This window comes from Schistosoma mansoni, chromosome 1 (genome assembly GCF_000237925.1).
Source record: "Schistosoma mansoni strain Puerto Rico chromosome 1, complete genome".
Taxonomy (NCBI): domain Eukaryota; kingdom Metazoa; phylum Platyhelminthes; class Trematoda; order Strigeidida; family Schistosomatidae; genus Schistosoma; species Schistosoma mansoni.
The window spans coordinates 13,679,808-13,702,232 of NC_031495.1; the positions used below are offsets into that span (position 1 = coordinate 13,679,808).

General features: G+C 34.1%; 1 protein-coding gene across 1 annotated transcript in view; it reads right to left on the reverse strand.

Annotated features, from left to right (window-relative positions):
- The window catches only part of Smp_141390 (putative innexin), a gene marked incomplete at its 3' end in the record, with an annotated part of 31,370 nt that extends 26,750 nt beyond the window's left edge, over nt 1-4,620 (reverse strand). The window contains exon 1 of the mRNA XM_018793327.1: nt 4,248-4,620. Within this exon, the coding sequence (XP_018647851.1) occupies nt 4,248-4,560 (313 nt within the window). The 5' untranslated portion in view covers nt 4,561-4,620. The remainder of the gene's footprint in view (nt 1-4,247) is intronic.
- Nucleotides 4,621-22,425: the final 17,805 nt, after the last annotated feature.

The window sequence follows — 22,425 nt, forward strand, 5'->3', positions numbered from 1 at the left end:
TCTCTGGGTACATGTCAGTGAATTAGCAATAATGACAAAAGATCCAACTGTGGCAAATGAGATACTCTGAGCAACTTGTTGAATGACCAAAGTATTTTATGATAATATAACAATCGTTTATGAAACCTAAGTTGTGATATCATTTCGTCATTGTGGTTTTTTATTAGTGATCTATGTGATTGAACATAATTTAGGATTGATTTATATTTTGGCCATTAAGAATGTAGAAAGACTTAACTTATACTACCAATTAACTGATGAAATGGATTTAAACCATTGTCTGTGTATCGCATTAACCAAACTTATCAAAAAAATAATTAGGATGTGATCTAAACAAGAATTTATCAAATAATTATAATGATGGATTGTTCAACAAAGTATTTTGATTACTCTATATTTCATGTTGTCGCTAGATAATAGAGTATCTCTTCCTTTAGTACTCAGCACTGACTGGAATCCATCGTCTACGCTTCCCAGTGTAACCACTACGTTAAGTGGATAGATATATCATGAGTTCCAGTTTCTGTTGATACTTTAAACACTCCTTGACGATTTGTGACCTAGACCTGAAGCTTCCTATTGGCTGCTCTCAACTCTCTAAAACTAATTTTAGCTGTTCAGTCACAACCCGAATATTAACAAATATAGTGATTTACTCATAGTGAATAGAGTTGTTAAGAAAACATGTCTCACGAGTCTCTTCCTTCACATTGCACCATATTGCTATTAGACATTATTGAAGAGATTTGGAAAGAGTATGCTACTCCACTTGGAGCACAAATTTGGATTCTAATCGGGCTCTGATGAAGCTACATATTTCTCTGAGTATCACTGGAAGCAGAAAAATATAGATCTTATTAAGAAGAAAAAGTTGAATTTCAAGAAAGACATGATGTGGATGTTCATCCTGAGACGTCTTGAAATTTTTCGAAAACAGCAGTGATGTCTATTAATGGCTTAAACTGAAATGTTAAGAAAGGTAAGCAGCGTTTACAAGCCTCTAGTGAACTGAAGGATGGACATAAACTTGTCTCTATAGGCTACGAACTTGATAAGGGTTAATGGAATTTAAATTTACTGAGAAATACTACTCAATGATCGACCACGAACATTAGTGGGCAATGAAAGTAAAATTAACGGAGTAAGTGAATAACATGAAAATCATCAAAAATGTATTAAAATTCAGCTGTTACTGTATCTGTTATTAATGTAATGTCAGACTAATCAGCTGGAGCAGTGGGTGAGACATTATAAGGAACAGTCTAATTGACTTTTAATCACTCTACAGTTATCCGCCACCCACCAATAGTATTAATGGTAGATTGATACAAAGATTTCAACTTTTATTAAATTAGGAAAATTGGTAACAAACAAAGTGAGACATAAAATTAGACCTAACTAGACTAGTTAGAAATGGTTTGATTTATGGCTGTTCACCATTATGAGATATTGGTTAGGGCATGGGAAACGGAAAAGTATGATTCCAATATTGAAGAGATAAAAGATTTAAAAGGCGGGATACATCCTGCAGAATCTTACTGGGATCATACAAATGCGTTTATTAATTTCATACATCCTCATCTATTTGTCATCTATACACCACTGTTATATGCCTACTCATTATTTTGCCTCTATTAACTTTCTTACAGATAAAAAATCTTACACATTCCATCTCTAGTGTCATATAAAACAAATATGCAGCAGAACCAAATTTAATTGATTCACACTTAAACTACCTGTGTCCAGTAGTGTTTTTCCACATACAAGTCCATAAGTGTTTGGTAATCAAGATGTTACTGAGAAAATGGTATTATGTAATCAAATTAGCATAGTTTTATACTTCCTGTTATTATTCAACTTATAATGATACAATTTGAAATTTCAAAGAATAATACCGACTGAAGTTCAGAGACAACTTTTGATCATCACCCCCTAACTAGAAAAAACTAAGGTGAGTGATTTCGGAAAATAGGTCATTGGAATAATCTAGATAAATGTGAACGAATACTTATTAAATGACTAAGTTTTTTAAAGATCAGCTGTATAGTTTACACTATTATGAATACATGTTAAAATAGTGAAAAATAGTAGAGATGTAGTAGATTTTTAAAATATTCAGTACTCCCACATTGTGAATTAGAACATCCACTGGATGTCGAGTCAGAAATCTAAAGGATAAGCCCTCAATGCAAAGTGTAAGGGTCCAGTGCTCGATCGCCGGTGAGGTCACGAATGCTCAAGGCTGAGTTTCATAGTACGGCGAAAAAGCAGTCAAGTGTCTTCTCGTGTTCAGTGGTTGTCCAGATCAGTTGGCGATGCAAAATATGAAACCACTATTCAATACTGGTAAATGATTAGAAATTCGTATCTGTAGATGGTTCACGAATGAAATCCTCACCTGCCATCCAGATGGTTCGGGTGAAATTCCAAACTGACGCAAAACGCTTTTAGAAGAAATGGTATTTGAACTTTGAATTCAATCATTCGAAAGAAGATCAGGCACTAACTCAAGCTCGCTAGAAAGGATTAACACCGGCCTCCAGCCTTACATCCTAGAAAAACTCTGAAATCTACTTAAATCATTTAAACCACTCTTAACTGTATATTTGACACTTTATAGTCAAATTAGTCGGAGATAGATGTTTTAATTTTTAAAAATAATTCATAACAGTTGAATTACCGATTCTCAGTACTATTTTGTCTAAACATACTAATGTACTTTCTTCCAAGGTTCTACTTGATATGACGAAGCTTATATATATTATGTGTACTTAGGTTTTTAAAAAGGGCAAAAATACAGATTTGAGCAGAAAAATATGAATTCATTTTGCTTTGGTTACGTTCTCATTAACCGCCCAATATCAATGAATTTAGAAAATAAAAACTACAAAGTGAACTTTGACTACATAACTTAATTTGGTTGTACGTTGTTGTGAATATATATATTTATATATAGTGTGGCGAGAATGTAAGTAAAATCGATATGTTACATGGTATCGTGCAAAAATATATATATCCTATATTAAAAAAAAACATTCTGCAAACTTGCTGGTGGCATGAAGCCAATTCATTTTATTCTGCTCAAAACAATGTCTTCGCTCTCAAAACGTTGGTTAACGTAAATATGAGTGGACTTTTGTTGTTTCTTTAGGTTTTCATTAACCATCTACATTCTAACTTATGGTTACTTTGGGAATTAGTAAATTATTTGCAAGAATAACTTTAAACTACGTCCGCTAATTTTTTTATTAAGCTAACTTGACTTCATAAACTTCATAAACTCCGTTGTCTGTAATGACTAGTTTTATGTTTTTTCTGGATTCTGCTTAATAGTTTAGTAAATGTGTTAGTGTTTGAAGCAACAGGTACTATGCTTGGGTTCCTTGGTAAATACAAACACTGGAATTAAGGTCTGTTCAGCTGATTAGCTTTAAATAAAATGAAACGCTTGTCTGACATTCTACTGCTAGCTACAATTCAAAATTATGTATAACATAATTCACTATGTTGTGTATGGTACTGCAAATTTCACTGAGTAACTATAACCAGTTGAATAATCAATAAAATAAGGAGGTAGAATAGTGTAAATTTTAACCCTTGCCTAGAAAAACTAGAATTTAAAAACTCATATGATATACATTACTTGTTCTATAGATATTAAAGTAATAAAATGACTGCTGAGTCAATAAGTAATTGGGGACATCATGGTTCAGATTTTCAATCTTAATAAGTTGATGAATACAAAATTACTAAAAATTAGCTAATATCTCATTCTAAGATCAAACAAATAATTTATAGTGAATTTCTATGTGAGAGAAACGCTAAAAGTCACTTTTGGGATACATGTATCACTGATAAATCTAAAGATCTAATTATTATTGACGGTGCAAATCCAATCTAGTTAATGAAAAGACACTTGGAAATCAGTGTTTTTGTTGTGTACTATAGGCTGAGTGACTTTATTAATTCCACAAGTCTTAAGCCAGTCTGTTATATTGACTTCATGTTTGAATGATTCTCTTTGGAGGTTTTGTTAGTTTCATTTATCTTAATAGTCCCATTGATTTTCAATAAGTCAATCTCGTAGCTCAGAAGACACAGAACAACAAAAACCACACATATGAACTACAAATATTCACCAGTATTCTGAATTTTTAATAAAGTTCCTGTTTCCATATCCACACTTTTTGAACATTATATCAAACATATAGTAAGACAGTGACAGTTGCACAATAAGATCGACTCACTGATTCTTCGTGTTGAATCATATTCTTCCCATTGAGCTTCTGTAGTTGGCATTCTTTCATCATCAGCCAATGGAATTGTTCCATGTACCCAACAATAATTTGCAAGATAATCATTAAAATTTTCTCCGGCTGGTTTCACTGGTATATAACATGAAATTGAATTTAATAAATATTGTTTTGTTGAAACAATAATACAAGTGATAAGCAATAAAATCACAGTGAATAAATTTAATCGATCGGCAAAATCTTCAACAGTAGAACGTTGTGCTAACGATATTGAATTGAACAAGTCAATGAATTCCTGAGCAACCATTCTTCTGCTCTCTGAGCAAACGAAATATCACACTTGAACTTTATAGAAAAGTGTTTCAGCAGAAATTTCATATACCATTCCTGGAAGTCTATATATATAAAAAAAACGTGAAACCAGTGATATAGAAAAAAACGGGTACATGTGATTGGTGCTAAAGGGTGAGATGTTGAATTTTTAATTAGTTTTACGTGTATTAGTGCTATCATTTTAAACCAATTACAATAAGGTGTAAAGCCATCCAATTAAAGAACAGTTTTAGTAACATGAGATAAATCTAACTCAAAATTTATTATGGCAACTATGGTGAAATTTTGTGCACATGACCTTATATCTTGTAAACATGTTGATTTGAACTAAATATTGTTAAACTATTCAGTCGTATTCATATGGGAAAGCCTAAACTGTATTTTATATCGACAGTTTAAAATTTGAAATAGATATTAACAATATTGTCCAGAACGACACAGAAATTCATTCGATTGAGTCATCCGGTCGAAAGAGTCAAATAACCACCAAAAGTATTCAGCTTAACTGAAGATCTTAAATCCGACTTCTAAAGAGCTTCCTAATAGGACGAAAAAGGCTTTTCATTTATCCTGAATTTCAATTATATTATAAACTAAATCCTTTTTTAAGCAAAGATGGATAGTGACTAACAGTAGAATCCAGGACGCGCGTTTCGTCCTATTTGGTACTCGTCAACTGGATTCCTTTGCTAGTCACTATCCATCTTTGCTTATAATGTTTCTGATTTAAGGCTATATCGAGGCAATACGCACAGTATGCACATATGCCAATAAGAGAGAGACTGACTAATTGCATTCCTAAACATCAATGGGAAGCTTCAAACAAACAATACTAAGTGAATTTAAATCCTTTTTTTAAATATAAAATTACAAATCCAGTCATCTTTATAAAAAGATTCATGTACTTATCATTGAGATATTTTACACAATCATTGAGCACTTTCTTAATTTGATAGGTAGTTTTAGTTTGTATATTTTCGAAGAGTTATAATAATTTTGAGATTAAAAAAATAAATGAATTGAAGTTATTCAATCCTACTTTATTGATATATTTTTAAAGTTGAAACCAACAGTTTAAAATCAATATGAACTTGTTTGTATGGGTTTCGTCATTTGTATTCTGGTTTTTATGATGGTAAACACATAAATATTTTTATAGTTAAATTCATGAGTCAATTGAAGCTAGACCACCATAGAAAATCTGGAAGCACTGGATGGCCGTTTTGTCCTAGTGTGAGATTCCTCAAAAGTGCTCATCCACTGTCCCGCTTCGTAAGATTCGAACCCAGGACCTATTAGTCTCGAGAGGCGGGGTCGTGTATGCTCACTGCTGAGGAGTCCCACAATAGGACGAAACGGCCATCCAGTGCTTCCAAGTTTTCTATGGTGGTCTAGCTTCAATTGACTCATGATTTCAACTATATAAACTTACTAAAATCTCCACAAAACCCCCCCTTCTGATATGTTTTTACCTATCTTAAAAATAAATAATATTAGTTTTGTGTTTTAATAAACAAATTTCAACCTTTAAATTTGCTATCAACTACAAAATTTTAATTTATCATCATAAAATGTCACATGATATGGTTTAACTGTTTGTAATAGATGAACATTAGTTCTTGTATTTATGTACAAATCATGTTTAGTATTATTCCAATGGAGAATTGTTTATCTCAATTAGGTTGATAATATTATAGTAGATTTTTTTTATCAGTACTGATTTTATTTGTTATTGTTTCAATCAAACTTTAGCGTAAAAAGTCTCTTAAACTATGAACATTATTTTTATATTTTACATCACGAATCGATCTTAGTTAGACAGCCAACAAAAACTAAGAAGTATTGAAGATCTTATTCATCTTAATAAGAGATTATTCAGTAGAAAGTACTCATGACTTCACAGAGTCTCCATAGGAGCGCCTAACTGTTGGTGTTCTTTCTGGTTACTGAAAGATAACTGTATAAGGAACACGTTTATAAATTCCAGAGTATGACTGATTATTTACGAAACCCTTAGTGAAATGAGTTTTATCTACTTTTTTGTAATTTATTATATCTTATCAGGTTCTTACGTAATACTTTTCAGCCAAAAAATAACGTTGGTGATTGTCATAACCATTCACTATAATCGAGTCTACTATCTTGCTATCTTGAATCCATAATTTTTTGTCACTCTGAATAGTCTTCCGAGTGTATTGTGATGCATATCAGTCATCAAGGTACAGATACATACACGGTGAATAACATTGAGCTACCTGTTGTCCAGACACAAGATGACTTGGTAGTCATCGTTAGTCAGGACTTAAAAAATATTGAACACTGATGTGTGATAGCCGTCATAGATTTCAGAATCCTACAGTCAATAAGTAAGGCCTCTAGCCATATCGATGCTACGATCCTTTTGATTTTGTTTACAGTATTCGCGCGTCCTAAACTCGAGTACTGCATACAAGTGGCTAAACCCGGCTTTAAGAAGGAGAATGAGCTGTTGGAAAAGGCTCAGAGAACAGCAACTAAGTTGACTCCCATAATAGCGAAGCTCCCGTATCATGTTCAACTGACTAAAATAAACCTACTTCCATTGTCGTATAGAAGAACTAGAGGTAACTTGATCAGTTTCCAAATTACTTAGTGATAAATTCGCATATTATATGCCCTCACTTTTCTTGTCTTCCAAATCAGAGAATTTGCGAGGACACTCAGATGAAGTTCACAAGTCCAAAACAAATTACTTGTCAACAGACTGTCGACTTTTCCATCGAATCCTCAACGAATGGAATCCAATACCTCAACACGTGGTTGAAACTCCATCTATCGACTCTTTCAAAATAAATTTGGATCAACTGAGAGACCATCATTGTCAGGATTAACACAGGCTATCTAGCCTCCTGTCCGTTTCATACTGAAACAGATGTTGAGACGTAGTAGGAATTGCAGATAGTCTACATTGCCAATTAGTGGTCGTCAGTTCGACGTTAGCGACTCATAAATAGCGATCTGATTGTTGTTCACTCTTTGTAATCCACATTGCCAGCCACCACAGTGTCTCTGATTGTGCTTTTTTGTACCTTGTAAAGCTATTGGTCGTGCACGTTTTATAAACGCACCTGAATAGGTTATGAGACTAGTAGACGCAGTAGTGTGTTAAAACAAACATAAAAATAACTAGTATAAATATCTAGATGGTGGTAACTGGTAGCCCGGATATCTAATCACGTCCCTATGTTGTCAAAATCATAAACTGACCTACGTTAGACCTACGAGACTCGGTAGTGGACATCCATGGCTCTGAACGTGAGAAACAAACTCAAGACCGGTCTGGAGTGTAAACGCTTAATATTTAGACTACTCAGTGAGCATCCGACGATGATAATGCCTAACTTCAATCAATTTATAACATAGTGAGACCAGCTTCCGTTGTTTTCGATGGGTAACTATTTACCACCCGATGCGATATTGACCCACTGATCACGGCTTTTCAATATGAATTTATTTAAGTATATTCAAATTATAGGAGTACTTCTTTACAATGGAGTACTAATAGTATAAGTTTTCTAGGAGTTAACTCTTTAAAGTAAAAGCACAAATTGGTATTTGCTGAATAACGCTGACAACATAAGCCGTATCAAAATGAACAGGTATCTCATGTAACTTTTTACTCATATATATGTACATATAACCAGATCCTTTCATTCCACTTAGTCTATTAAGGTATCTTCATCAGAGATTAATCGTCAATATTTTACTAAAGCCTAAAGTTTAATCGCTTACTCTGACCTATTTGATCCGTCAATATAGTAGTATAATTTGACTGTGAGAGTGTTTACGTAATCAAATAGATACTATTAACCAGTCTCCAGATAAAGAATCTCCTTCTTTAAATCCAGAAAGTTGTGTTGAATATTATACAATTCATTGGATGACTCAGTGAACCAGTCATTATCAACCTAATAAAGAGAAGAGAAAAATGAAGTTTAGCGAAGAAAATTTTCGCTTCATCAACATCATTTTATAGATTCATATGCTTATTAAATCGTATCAAATACGACTGCACAGTTTTAGTAAATGGTATTGTCTATAAGAAAATTTTCTTCGCTGATCTGTCTGTTTTCCTCCTTAACAAAGAGATCCCATATTCCTTCTTTATGTACATCGCATTATTCAGAGACCTTATTTATATGTAAGGATAGAAATTATGTTGATGATAATCAGTATAATATTAATTGAAGTTTGTCTATTTTATTTAGATGGATTCATCTTCAAATCATAGCATTATTATTAAAAAGTTAACTTTGGTTTTAAACATCATTTCATAATTAGCAAGTAACCTTCACCATAAAATGAAACTAGTCAAAGAACTGATGAGAAAGAGGACACTTTGTACAGTTGTTTTATGTCTCGTTTGAGACTTACTCAGTAAACACCTACCGTCTTGTGCACTCTACTAAACCAATTGCACTACAATGTCACAGTGATCAAGATAACTTGGTAAAAAAAACTCCAAAATCCGCATCTGCATCATTTTCCAATTTCTATCATTTTGCAGTATAATACTATCATCATCCATTGGCATCGGTGAATTATTATTTCACTTACAACTTTAATATTTTTAAGTTATCATGTTTCCTTACTGCAAGCCCGGTAATCCATCATTAAGCTTATTCCGAAAATGGAAAAAATGGCTATAAAGTGCTCCCTAATTTTCAAAATAATACTTCGACTGATATCATGTCACGAATTAGTACATTCAAGCTATACAGTTTTAATAGAACCAGTTTGATAAAGATGGATTGTGACCAGTACTAAAATCCATGAAGTGAGTTTCTGACTATTCAGAACTATTCTAATGGATGTACATGAATCTTAGTGTAGATGATTACATAAGGACTCTTGGTCATTGTTTTTCGCCCTAAGCTCCAACGCATTTTTATGTAGAGCTACCGATTTCAGGTATCTGTTCACTTTGTTCAATGGAATGCTAGGCTTCTAGGGTCAGTGGGCTAGTGGATAACAGATTAATGTGTGACGCAAAAAGTAATGAGTTTACGTCCCCATGCAAACATCTACACTGGGATGCAAAGGCGTATTCAGCAAACCATTATTTCCAACTAAGATGAAATACCAGCCATAGATTCCATTGCTTGCCACAAACCAACTTAACTAAGAACTTGTGAATGAATTCCAATATCGAAACAATTAACAAAGGATGTCAATCAACGGCGGGAAACCTCAACTACTCAAATGTATGATCAGTTCAATTCTATAATTCTTTGATATTTCAAAATGATTTTAATAGTGACGTTTTTAAACTTCAAGAAAATATTGAGCTCATTCTAGACACAGGTATTCTATATTAAATACAATTTGTTGTTGCTAATTTCTGTTCATCTTTTTTATGTTTCCCTCAAATTCTCAGTGCCATGTTGATAACTTCTGAATAAATAGTACAGATTTGGATTGGTGGATTGTTGAAGTCTCCATTGCCAAAAGAATCTGGATGATACGTTATTTAAGTCAGTTCGTTTGATTCAGTAGATATTTCTGAATGATGATTTAAATGATTGTTCTACTGATCAATAGTTGAATGTTTAGAGATACCTATCGAAAAAGTATGTTTTATGCTGCTAGGGTACCCTGTTTCATGATAGCTTGCTGAGAATTCTATATTGTACCAGATTATAATATTGAATAAACCCATTAATAATAATAATAATAATAAAAGATTCCACTAAATTATTTTTATTCATTTAACAGTTTAACTTTTACTCAAATGGCGAAGTTTATTCTCCATTCAATCAATCTCGTGAGTCATTCACGATGTTATATGTGACTTACTGTCAGAGTTCTTACATACGATGATATATCTTGCAAACATAGTTTGTTCTCCCAACTAGATCAATGAACTGTTGATGGTAAAGACGATGAAACATGTATCTTTCTTCATGTAAACTATCTTTTCACCTATCAAATTATTGGCATCAGAGAGTGAGTAAAGAAATGAACAAGTGGTTATCATCATTTACTTTTTACATATCAGAAAATCAATAAACATGACATTTATTTTGATGTTATGCACAGAAATCTATCATTATAACTATTAATATTATTATTTTTAATCTCCTGTCAATTTGTGTGCTTGTTAGAACAGTGGAAACTCAAAATTGAAACATGCATACACAGATTTGTACAACAAAAGAAAGAAGACAAGACTAACTACAAATTCACATTTAATTCACATTTCCGTCAGAAATAACAGGCTTTTATTAACAATATAAAGCCATTGATATCCAGATTTTTCCAGAATTTAATGATTAGTCAACAAACATTATACATGACTGAAATAGTAGAAATTCAAAAATGAATTTTCACTAAAGGTAAAAGTATAATATTACTGACGACATTGAGCGACCTGTCAGCCAATCAAGAAACAGAGCCTAGTAACAAAAGAATTAATAGCAAAGTGCAATATTATAACTGTGGAATAATAGCTTCGGTTTTAATAATCAACCCTCACATGTCAAATTATTTTTTACAGTACAAGAATATGGTTATATTTTGCAGATTAGGAGTCGGGCTAGTGTTATGAATTAGGATCATTACTCCATAGAGTTTTCGTCACCAACTAACACTCGAGATATTACAGAGTGATTAGGGTTAGGTATCAAGTGTTGAGCTGGGTCTACATATTAGGGTTAAAGTATTCATCACGAACTGATATCAACTACGATGCAATTCTTTGTCAACCTTCTATTTATAAAAGTTGGGATTGGAATTAAAAGGTTTAGAATGAGAGAATGCTGTCTAGCCCCATAAAACACTCGACCATGTACTGAGTCACGTTAAGTACATTACCACACATACTGCCTTAGGACCTGGTATGTTTTGTAATTTAGATCAAGCAACGTTTTGCTTTCACAGTATGGATTTTTATTAGTTTCAAGCATTTTAAAGATCAACTATTCCCGATGTTTATTTCGTTTATAATAAAAAATTATCTATCATTGCATTTTAAATTTCGCTCAAAATACACGAGGCATCATCATAATTCTGATTGATTAACCCAAGTTCACCAGTATATGATACTTTTACCACACTGAATGTGACAATGAATTAGAAATAAGATAAATATTATATTACATAATTAATGACGACGTAAAAAAAACAGACTCGCACACTTTAACAATATTTTGTGGTGTAGATTTTATTACTTTCCTTTATGAATCGATAAAGTTACCTTTTCTAATTTCATTAATTCTGTATAAATAATTGAGATGCCGATACATTCAGCTGACGAGTTCCAAATAGGACGAGACGCGCGTTCTGTATTACACTGCTAGCCACTGTCCATCTTTGCTTATAATGCTTGTGAATTACGGCTATATCAAGGCAATACGCACAGTATGCACATATGCCAATTAGAGACTGACCAGTTGCAGTCCTAAACATCAATGGGAAGATTCAAACAGACAATACTAAGTGAATCTAAACTTCACCCCATTGCACAAGCAAGTGGCTATCAAGACTCAGTAGCTGAGTGGATAAAGCGATAGTGTTTGAAGCGAACGGTACTGAGTTGGAGTCCCAGAGTGGACATCAAATCTGAGATGCATGTACATCCAGCTGACGAGCCCCAAATAGGACGAAACGTGCGTCCTGGATTCCACTGCTAGCCACTATCCATATTTGGTCAAATAAATTGTTTTTAAAACGGTTTCTATTATGTCATTAAAATTTAACTCCTATGAGATAAACATTACAGTCAGTATTGAGAGAAATATACGTCATAGTACAATGAAGTTCGCAGTGTTGACCTTGAAACTTAAAAATTAAATGTTTGCTCATCAGATAATTCGATAATCTCCTATACAACAACATGACATAGTTCAATTCGAGTATTCAATCAGTCAGTCAGCTACAACGTAGGACCAGGCACACATATGCATCGGTCCAAGTTGTATACCTCGTTAGTACAACAAGATGAACACCGAATTCATAGAAGCAGTTAATTTAGTGGTAGTGTGGTGTGGTCTACTTATATCTATATAAGTAGTATATGGTGTTGGTCAGACATAGAATGTATTTTCGCAGAAGACCGATGAAGAAAGAACTGAAATGAAGCGCAATCGTTTGGAAAATGCATGAGCAATGGAATTAGAGAAGAAACAGTGAAGATTGAAACAATTGGTTGTTAATTTGCAAATTGACTGTTCATTGTTTGGTTATCAGAATTTACTGAGATAGTCTGTAATCGTTGCCTAAATACATTCGATTGTCCCCAACTAGTGTTCTGTTCACTACAGTAGTAATATATAAAAGAAAGATTGTACAAGGATATAGTACATGATTATTACCCATAGCTAAGCCTGTACTTTGTTTATCATAACCAATTACAAACGTTGATCATTTATTCAAAGAGAGAAAAATTTGCACATATATTCATTACTAATAAAAAATAGTAATAACAATTATGTGTACTAATCTCTCGATAAAAGCATAACTGTACCGAAAACCTTGAGCGACTTATCAGTCGGTAAGAAAAGTGTTCAGTTAGGTAACGATTTTCAGTGAAAATTAATAAATTCCAACGGATAAACAGTTTTCAAACGGTTAGTGGACGCTCGCATATTGAATTACGTATTATCATAAAGGAGTTAGGTATAAGGAATTTTGCAGGATTTCTGAGTTAAGGTTAGGAGTATTTGGACTAGGAATGTTACGGTTAAAAGTGTTCGTGTGGGAGAATGCTTACAGACATCTTTAACTATGTCCTGAATCACATCAAGTACTCTCAGGTATATAATGTAACCCAAATCAGGTACTTTTTGTAATTTACTTTACACAAGGTGCTACACTTACTATATAATTGTACTAATAATATTTTTATCAATTTTAATGATTCTGGAAACTAGATATAGAAGATATACGATATCTTTCACTGAGTCTTCGATTTAGCGCATAAATCTTAGACGACGTATCTTAGAATGGATTAGTTCATTCAAAGTCATTAGTATAACATAGCATTACCAATTTTTCACTGGACATTTATGTTAATTTCAATGCGTGGGATGACAAGTTCATCGAACATAATCACAGGTATTATTTTACATTTTAACTTTGTTTTGTAAACTAATCCATATTTGATATTCTTAGCCACCATCCATCTTTGCTTATAATGAGTAATAAATGGTTATGATAATTTAGTAAACATACATATTGGTAGAGCTAAACCAAGCAAAATGAAACCATGAATTAAATCATATAAATTATAAGTTGATTATTAATGTTTGTTGTTCTAGTAAGTAATAGATTAAATTTGAAATGGAAACTGATATATTTCGAGCCAACTACTTTGTATTGTATAAAGGAACTACAGACAACAATGCATATGTTATACTTATTATGTATGCAAGTATTTATGAAACACATTTCGATTGATCTCTATAATTTAATAAATGTATTTATTAAAATATTTCACAGAATACTTCGTAGACTATTTATAGTTATTTCCAACTTAATAAATCTTCTAATCATATGTATTATCTACAAAACGAACAGATTGTCTAGTCCGAATAACTTTCACGATAGAGTAAAGAGACCTATAGGTGATACTGAATGTTGACCATATCATACGAAATCTTAACCAGTATATAAAAGTTCAATATAGCTATGAATTTGTATATAGACTAGTATTGACTTATAGTACTCAAAGTATTTTTTACCATGAACTGTATAGTTGTTTTATATAGTTGAAATCATGAATCAATTGAAGCTAGACCACCATGGAAAACCTAGAAGCACTGGACTGCCGTTTCGTCCTATTATGGGACTCCTCAGCAGTGCGCATCCACCATCCCGCCACGTGAGATTCGAACACAGGACCTATCAGTCTCGCACGCGAGCGCTTAATCTCTAGACCACTGAGCCGGAATCCAACGGTCTTAATGTCTTACTTCAACCAATCCACGAAATCGAGCAACCATTCACCAATATCTTCAGTGAGTTGATATCTCACAACAGACCTGTTTGAACTCCACTAGTCACTGCTTCTCACTAGGACTCCAGGAAATACCTCATGGAGCCAGTCACTAGTGAGCATATGATGATTATTATCAGAAGAGGGTTTTGTGGAGATTTTACATATAAAATTACTAAAATCTCCACAAAACCCAACCCTTTAATAAGCATAGCTGTTTGTTTGTGATTCTAAGGAAACTAATATGTAATTACTAAAGTGAATACTTTTGACAGCAATTTGAATAAATGATTACTTTAAGACAAATATCTATCCCTAAATTATTTTGCTAATAATCAACATTTCCTCATTATTGTTACTATCGAATATGATGATACTCGTTTTTTCTTGTCCAAAGGAATACTGAGAAATTTCATAGCAAAATATACTGACTTGATTTACTGTGTGATGTTAATTACCAAGCGATGACAATACATCAAATTCAATTTAAGTCAATCTGCGGATAAATTTGGATCGAACATTGTAAGTATCAAATAAATATGTACAAATTGTTTTCATTTAAAAACAGTAGATACAATATAGATGTTAAACAATGAGTAATTTCTTCATTCATCTATTCAAGCATTATTCATAGTGCATCGATTTGTGAACTGATTTAAGTAGCTAGTAATATTGGTTTCCTGGTTTGATCGATAATTTACTGTATCGTATCTCCAGATTTGACTATCCACTCATTGTGATAATGGCAGTTTCAGTAAGATTTTTTTTTAATATATATATACAGATAGATGGATCGTTAACAATGTATTTTTCTGATTCTTTAACATATTATAATCTCAGAGAAACCAAATACCAGTCATAGTAACACATCATCGAAGTTTGTTTGAATGTCACTTGATTTACATAAGAACGATGAACAACGACTTGAATGCTCATTTCAGAAATAGTTGACATAACAGTTTGGATAGGATTTTGTAGATTTTCCATAGGTTGTAGCTAAGCATATGACCGAAATATGTTTACTTTTCATATTACCTACTTATAAGTAACACGAAACAATTAATCAAAAACTCATAAATTTACTTTGACCGGAATTCGATGCGACATTGGCAAAAGTCAATTCGAATAAAAAATGATTAGCTACACTAAAAAATAACGTATGAATCCAGCTGCTTTAGCGAACTTTGACTTAAATCTGTTCATCACGAATTTACTGTGACAAAATTAGGTGAAGACTAACTTACTTACACCTGTCACTCTTCGTGGAGGAGCATAGACCTCCCACAGGCATTCTCCATTCAAATCTGTCCTCAATATTCCTTTCCACTTCTTTCCAATTCTTATTCATTCTTTTCATCTCTGCTTCCAATTACCGACACAGTGTGTTCCCCAGTCTTCCTCCTTACCTTTACACATCAGGATTACAAGTTAACGCTTGCATCGTGATGAAGTTTGGTGAGTTCCTCAATGTATGTCATATCCACCTGAAACGTATTTTCCTGATTTCCTACTCAGATGGAACCTGGTTTGTTCTCTCCCACAATAGGCTGTTGCTGATGGTATCCCACCACAGGATATTGAGTATCTTGTGTAGATAATTATTTATAAATACTTGTACCATTTTGATGATGACTGTAGTAGTTTTCGAAATTTCAGCTCCATACAATAGAACTAAATGTCTTGACGTTCGTATTGAAGATTCTGACTCTGATATTGTCTGATAGTTGTTTTGAGTTCTATATGTTCTTCAATTGTAGGAATGCAGTCTTTACATTGCCAACACTTACCTTTACGTCTGTGTCAGATCCTCTTTGTTCATCGATGATGCTGTCCAGGTACATGAGTGTTTCCACACATTCCACAGCTTCTCCACCAAATGTGATTGGATTGGCTTTCTCCGTGTTGTATTTGAGGGTCCTGTTTCTTTCCTTTGTGTAAGTTAAGGCATACTGATGTAGAGGCTGCTGCCACACTAGTTGTCTTCATCTGCATTTGTTCATGTGTATGGAATAGAAGGGTCAGATCATCTGCGAAGTTCAAATCGTCTAGTTGGTTCCGAGCTGTCCATTGTATTCCGTGTCTCCCCTCAGATTTTGAGTTCTTCATAATCCATTCAATCACCAGAAGAAAAATAAAGGGGGAGAGTAGACAGCCTCGTCTGAAACCGGTCCTCATTTGGAATGCATCAGTCAGTTGTCCTGCATGCACCACTTCACACTGTAGTCCGTCGTATGAATTCCGTATGATGTTGACAATTTTCTCAGTCACACCACAGCGTCGAATAAGTTTCCACAATGTTCACTTATCCACAGTGTCAAACGCTTTCTTATAGTCAATGAAGTTGATGTATAGTGACGAGTTCCATTCAATTGATTGTGCAATGATGATCTGTAGTGTTACGATTTGGTCTATACAAAACCGATCTTTGCGGAATCCGGTTTGTTGATCCCGAAGTTGGGCGTCCACTGAAGATTCTACTACGAATACTGGATATTCACTGTATATGAATTAGTGGTTGGGAATAGAACCTTGATCTACATATTCGCTTGCTCTATTGAAGCAACGTACGTAAGAAGAATTGTATTCACTCGTCTAATCACTGATATGGCAACAGTTAATTGAGTCGAAATATAACTTGGATAAAACAAGACATATATTCGATCGTCGCTGTTGCCATCTATTCATTAATGTGGTTAGCAAGGTGTATTGTATTCACTAAAAAAACCTTGTTGAAAGGATCTCTGTCAATCGATATGTGCTATCTTCAAGATGTAACTCCTGGAGTACTAGTGAGAAGCAGTGAAGGAAAGACAATACACTAAAGACTTTCAAAAAACTTTTATAGGTCATTTTGTATCTACAGTATCAATCATATATTTTCTATTGGTCCCTTCAAGCATTTGACCTCAAATCTATTAACTAGTAAGACAATTCATCAACAAATAGTCAATTTTGGTCACCTAAGTTTACTAGAATTATGACTGATAATTATCTACTACATCGAACGAACTGACTTAAATAGGGTACAGTCCAGACTGCTTTACGCACAATGGTGACTTTAATAAGTCGCCAATTCAAATGTGGATTCTTGATTCAGAAGCTATCTACTGGGACCCTTCATTCGTCGATTGTCCTAACATTCATTCTAATATTTGATGCTCTGTAATGGGTTACTACTACCACCTCATGTTTCTTTGTCTTCACCTGCTTTTGACATTCAGTAAAGAGAACTAATGGAGCGAAAAAATCTCTGTCCAATTAAATTTTTATCATGGCTCTATACCAATATAGATGATTTACAATAATGAAATAACATTCATCAAGCAGTTGCATTGAGTGACAATTACATGGATTTTGATTAACCCTTTCCTTCAAAATTATTTAAACAGTTTTCTAATTTCCCCCACTTTATATTTTTACATATTCTCGACATTCGTTTCTTGATTCTTACGTAACTGTTATTAACACCGTCGGATGGTGGCTCAGTGGTCTAGAGGTTAAGCATCCGTGCGCAAGACCGACACATCCTGGGTTCGAGTCCCGTGAGCGGGATTGTGGGTGAGCACTGCTTAGGAGTCCCACACTAGGACGAAACAGCCGTCCAGTACTTCCAGTTTTTCCATGTTGGTCTAGCTTCAATTGACTCATGAATTTAACCATAAAAATATTTATTTGTTTTTTTACCATCATGAAAATCAGAATACAAATGACGAAACCCATACAAACAAGTTCATTCTGATTTTAAACAAATTTCACGACAAATTACGAACAACACATATGACAAATTACAGGTAGAAACAAGTTATATAGTTTGACCTATCAGTTATTAGACAACCTAACATGAAACAAATCTTGTGGCTTACCTTAAATAATATCCGTTGTTTCACATATTCATGTTATTTCAATGTAAATAACCAATTCATGAAATTAGAACTCTTTAAACAAATTTGTATTGATTGATTAGTTGGATGATTTGACAAGAGTTATTCAGTTTCCTGTGAATACAGGGATGCGTATTTGCAAGGAATCTCCAACCAGGATAAAAAATCCATTCAGTCTCACTTGATTTCTAGTAGCTCTTCCATCAACGAGACTATAATTTGTGAACGGCCTTAGAGCGACACTAAAGTGACCTTGAGACAAGTCACTTATTACTAAGGTCAAGAGAGGGTCATAAATTAGTACGAAGAATTAAGATTAAGGTTTAGATTTAAAATTTAGGGCTAAAAATTAAGATAAGGGTTTTCATCATTAACTGACATTAGCTATGATGCCAAAATGCTATTTAACTATATGTATGAATGAATCCCATGACAAAATCCAAGACGTACTATCCTTAGTTTCATTCATTTATCCATAAATTATAGTTCCGTTGAATAGTGCTTAGAACTAGAAAAATTCGTATGATTTTCCTCTTTTATAAATTCGACTAAGGCAAGAGCAATTAATGTAGCAGAATAACATGAATTCATCATTATCTCTCAGTTTTAATCAGCTGCTTACAACATAGACACAACAGTATTCATCATTTAATAATCAGTGTGCATAATTTATATCATAACATCGGGAGAGTTCTCATCAATGGCGATTAATGAAAGAGCGATAGGTATGAAAGTACGATAAGCGATGTTCATATGTTAATTGTCTTGATTACACTGCTGAAAACGTATTTTCCTCTTAGTCGAAGATTCTGTGGAATGTGCTCAGCTATGAGGACACCAACGCTCTTTTCAGTTCTTCCGATGCGTTTGATTTGGTACGTACATGTAAACTAGTAGATACAATTGGAGGTAAAATAAGGTGGGACTGTCTAAATAAGCAATTCGTTTGATACCAAGAGATCAGCTTGGCGGCTGGACATGTCAGTCTTAATATGACTTTTAATCTTAAATCAGTCTTTCCAGATATTTCATCACCCTTGAAGCCAAAGCTTAGGAGGACAGACATTTTGAACCACAGCACACTCTATTCCTTTCATTTTAGTCTTCCCATACTTGGTTATGAATTTCTGAAGGTTACCATTAGCACGTAAACAAGGTTCAACTATGGTTAACTCCTCATCAGTTTTATCGTCTGAACATAATCTGACATGATTAAACAGCGTTCTAACCAAATATCTTTTGTAGCTTACTGGACAGAATCTATCAAAACTTAAGAATAATCCACTTCATGTGACCTTTCAATAAATATATCTTTCCAATATTCTACTTCAATGTCAGTTTCAGTATGAAATGAACGGGAGGCCTGTCTTAGTCCTGGTAATGATGGTCTCTCAGTTAATCCAACTTCATTTTGAAAGAGCTTCAGCCAAGTGTTGAGATAATTAATTCCATTCCTTGATTATTCGATGTCATTTACATACAAGAGGAATAACACTGACCTCAAAACTGTACCCTAAGACACTCCGCTAAGTACAGTTTTCCAACTAGACAACTCGGAGTTCACCGATACTCTATGGAAGTCCTTCATTCTCATTAATAAATTGCCTCCAACCCAGACATTTCTTAACTTATATAACAGCCGGTTGTGGGGAACTTTGTCAAAAACCTTGCAGAAGTCAATGTAGGCTATATCTGCAGATAACTTTTGGTCTCTAAGAGCGCACCAACTTTCACGAGCCACTAATAAATTAATGAGACAGGAATAACCTAATTTAAAACCATGCTGCTTTTCCGAATGTATCCGATTTTCATCGAGATACGTAAACAACTCCTTCGGAATAATCTTTTCTGAAATTTTAATAACCATGCTGGTTATGCCTACGGGTCGATAGTTCTCAGGTTTGTGTCTCGTACCTGTTTTTAAGATATGACTTACCATCTTATTCTTTTAGTCTTTTGGTAATCAACATTGGGTTACGGATAGATTAAAACATATACTTAAGGGGTTCGCAACGAAATTAGCTAGTTCATTTAATAATAATAACCTAGGACCCATTTTATTGGGTCCCATGGATTAACCCTTATCAAGCTCATTTAGCCTTCCAAAGACAACAAGTTCTTTGATGGTCACACTATCCAGAGGGTTTGTGAGGGGATTTGTATGAACTGAAAGGAAGTGTATCTTTACGGTACATATATTGCCAAAGTAATTTGGTAATACCTGAGCACTATAATCGTTCTCCACTGATGATGCAGCACCACTGTCTACCCATACTGCTGAAGTATTTCCTTTTCTCTTAATCTTTTGATTTATGTACGAGTATAAGCGTTTAGGGTATTATATAGACTCCTTAGCAAGTTTTTCTTCGTATAACCTCCTAGACATGTGGAGGGCTGAGGAAAAAATATTTCGAGCTTCCCGACATTGAGATTTTGTCTCATCAGTACCCAGTAAACTAAATCTCTCCCACAATATTCTCTTACGGGTAAGGGTGCGAACCTCACCACTAAACCACGGTGGAGGGTTTCTCGGACTATTTAGTGTAGTCCAAGGCAATGTATGGTTCAGTAACCTATACATACAAATTTCTGAATGCCTTCAAATCGGTTTCAGCACAGGGTTCTGACTCTATTGTCTAACCTACTGAAGATGCTGAGTGGGTAATTTCTTGTATATTCGCTTTCCAAACGTTTGGTCTGGCTTAGACTGATATATCCTCGTTACCGACAACTATATGAAAATCAAAATCTAGAACTGCATAGTCACTCTTACCTAGGAGTGGAGTGTCATGGAGGTTTGTGACACCGCTCTCATGATAAGTCCGAGATCTAGTAAAGATTATTAGGATTTCGGGTCGCACCTAGTTGCTTCTTTCATATATTTCACTAAGGCAAATGTGATAACCACTTCAATTAATTTCTGTTCTAAAGAATTTTCTGACAACTTAGTCCTCAGATTTTTCCGGTCTACCGTAGGTGCATTCAAGTCTCCTAAGATTAGATATCGACTACTTAATGATCAAGTGTTGAAACTGTCTAGCAAGACCTCATTCACCTCACAGTTTGGACTACAGTAGACACGACCAATAAGTAGCGCTTGTCCTCTGCATTTCAAGCGGCAACTAACTAATTCTCACATCCAACTTTCATGGGATATGTTATGAATAACGGTAAATGGGATAGTATTTCTAATGAATAGAGGTACTCCTCCTTTACGCTTCTGGATTCTGTCGGCTATTACTAATGTGGGACTTTCAAAATCAAGTCCCCTACTGTCTACAGAGTACGTCTACCAAGTTTCTGTGACTGTGATTACATCCTGTTTGGTGGGGTCCTTCTGTACAACTCGCTCCGATCGCTTGTTGATCATGCTTCAGGCATTTGTGTAACAGATTCGAAGTTCATTTAAATGGCTTCGTGCTGCACCCAAAGTGGCCTCAGTACTATTTTCTGTCGAAACCCCATCACCCGAAAAATTCGTATTACTCGTCATACCATGTTCTAGACAATGAAGCACAATCTCATGTTCATATTCTATCGTAAATCTATTATTTGGGTGTGCCATATCGAGTTCAGTATATGAGAGGCATGTTGATAATCACTACAGGCCACAAATTTATCATCAAAATACCTGATATACAACGTTGTATCATTGATTACCGATCTCATTGCTGTCTGTTCTAGGTTCCCCATAAAGATGTATACCATGACCGAGACCAGAGGGCTGCTAATACCCAGATTTTTAATGGTTGTCTAGCTAATATTAATTTGAGATGTCAAAACTGAAAATTCCATAATCTACACAAGACCTTTTACTCATGACAAATGTCTCGATTATCAATAATTTCTGTTGTTAACATCGTCACATTTAGTGTTAAGATGAAATGTAAAGCTATGGAAATTCATTCTGCCAATTGTTTTATATCATATGAATACTATTCACCATGGCCAATCGATAATTGATGACATGATAAATCCTTGGATG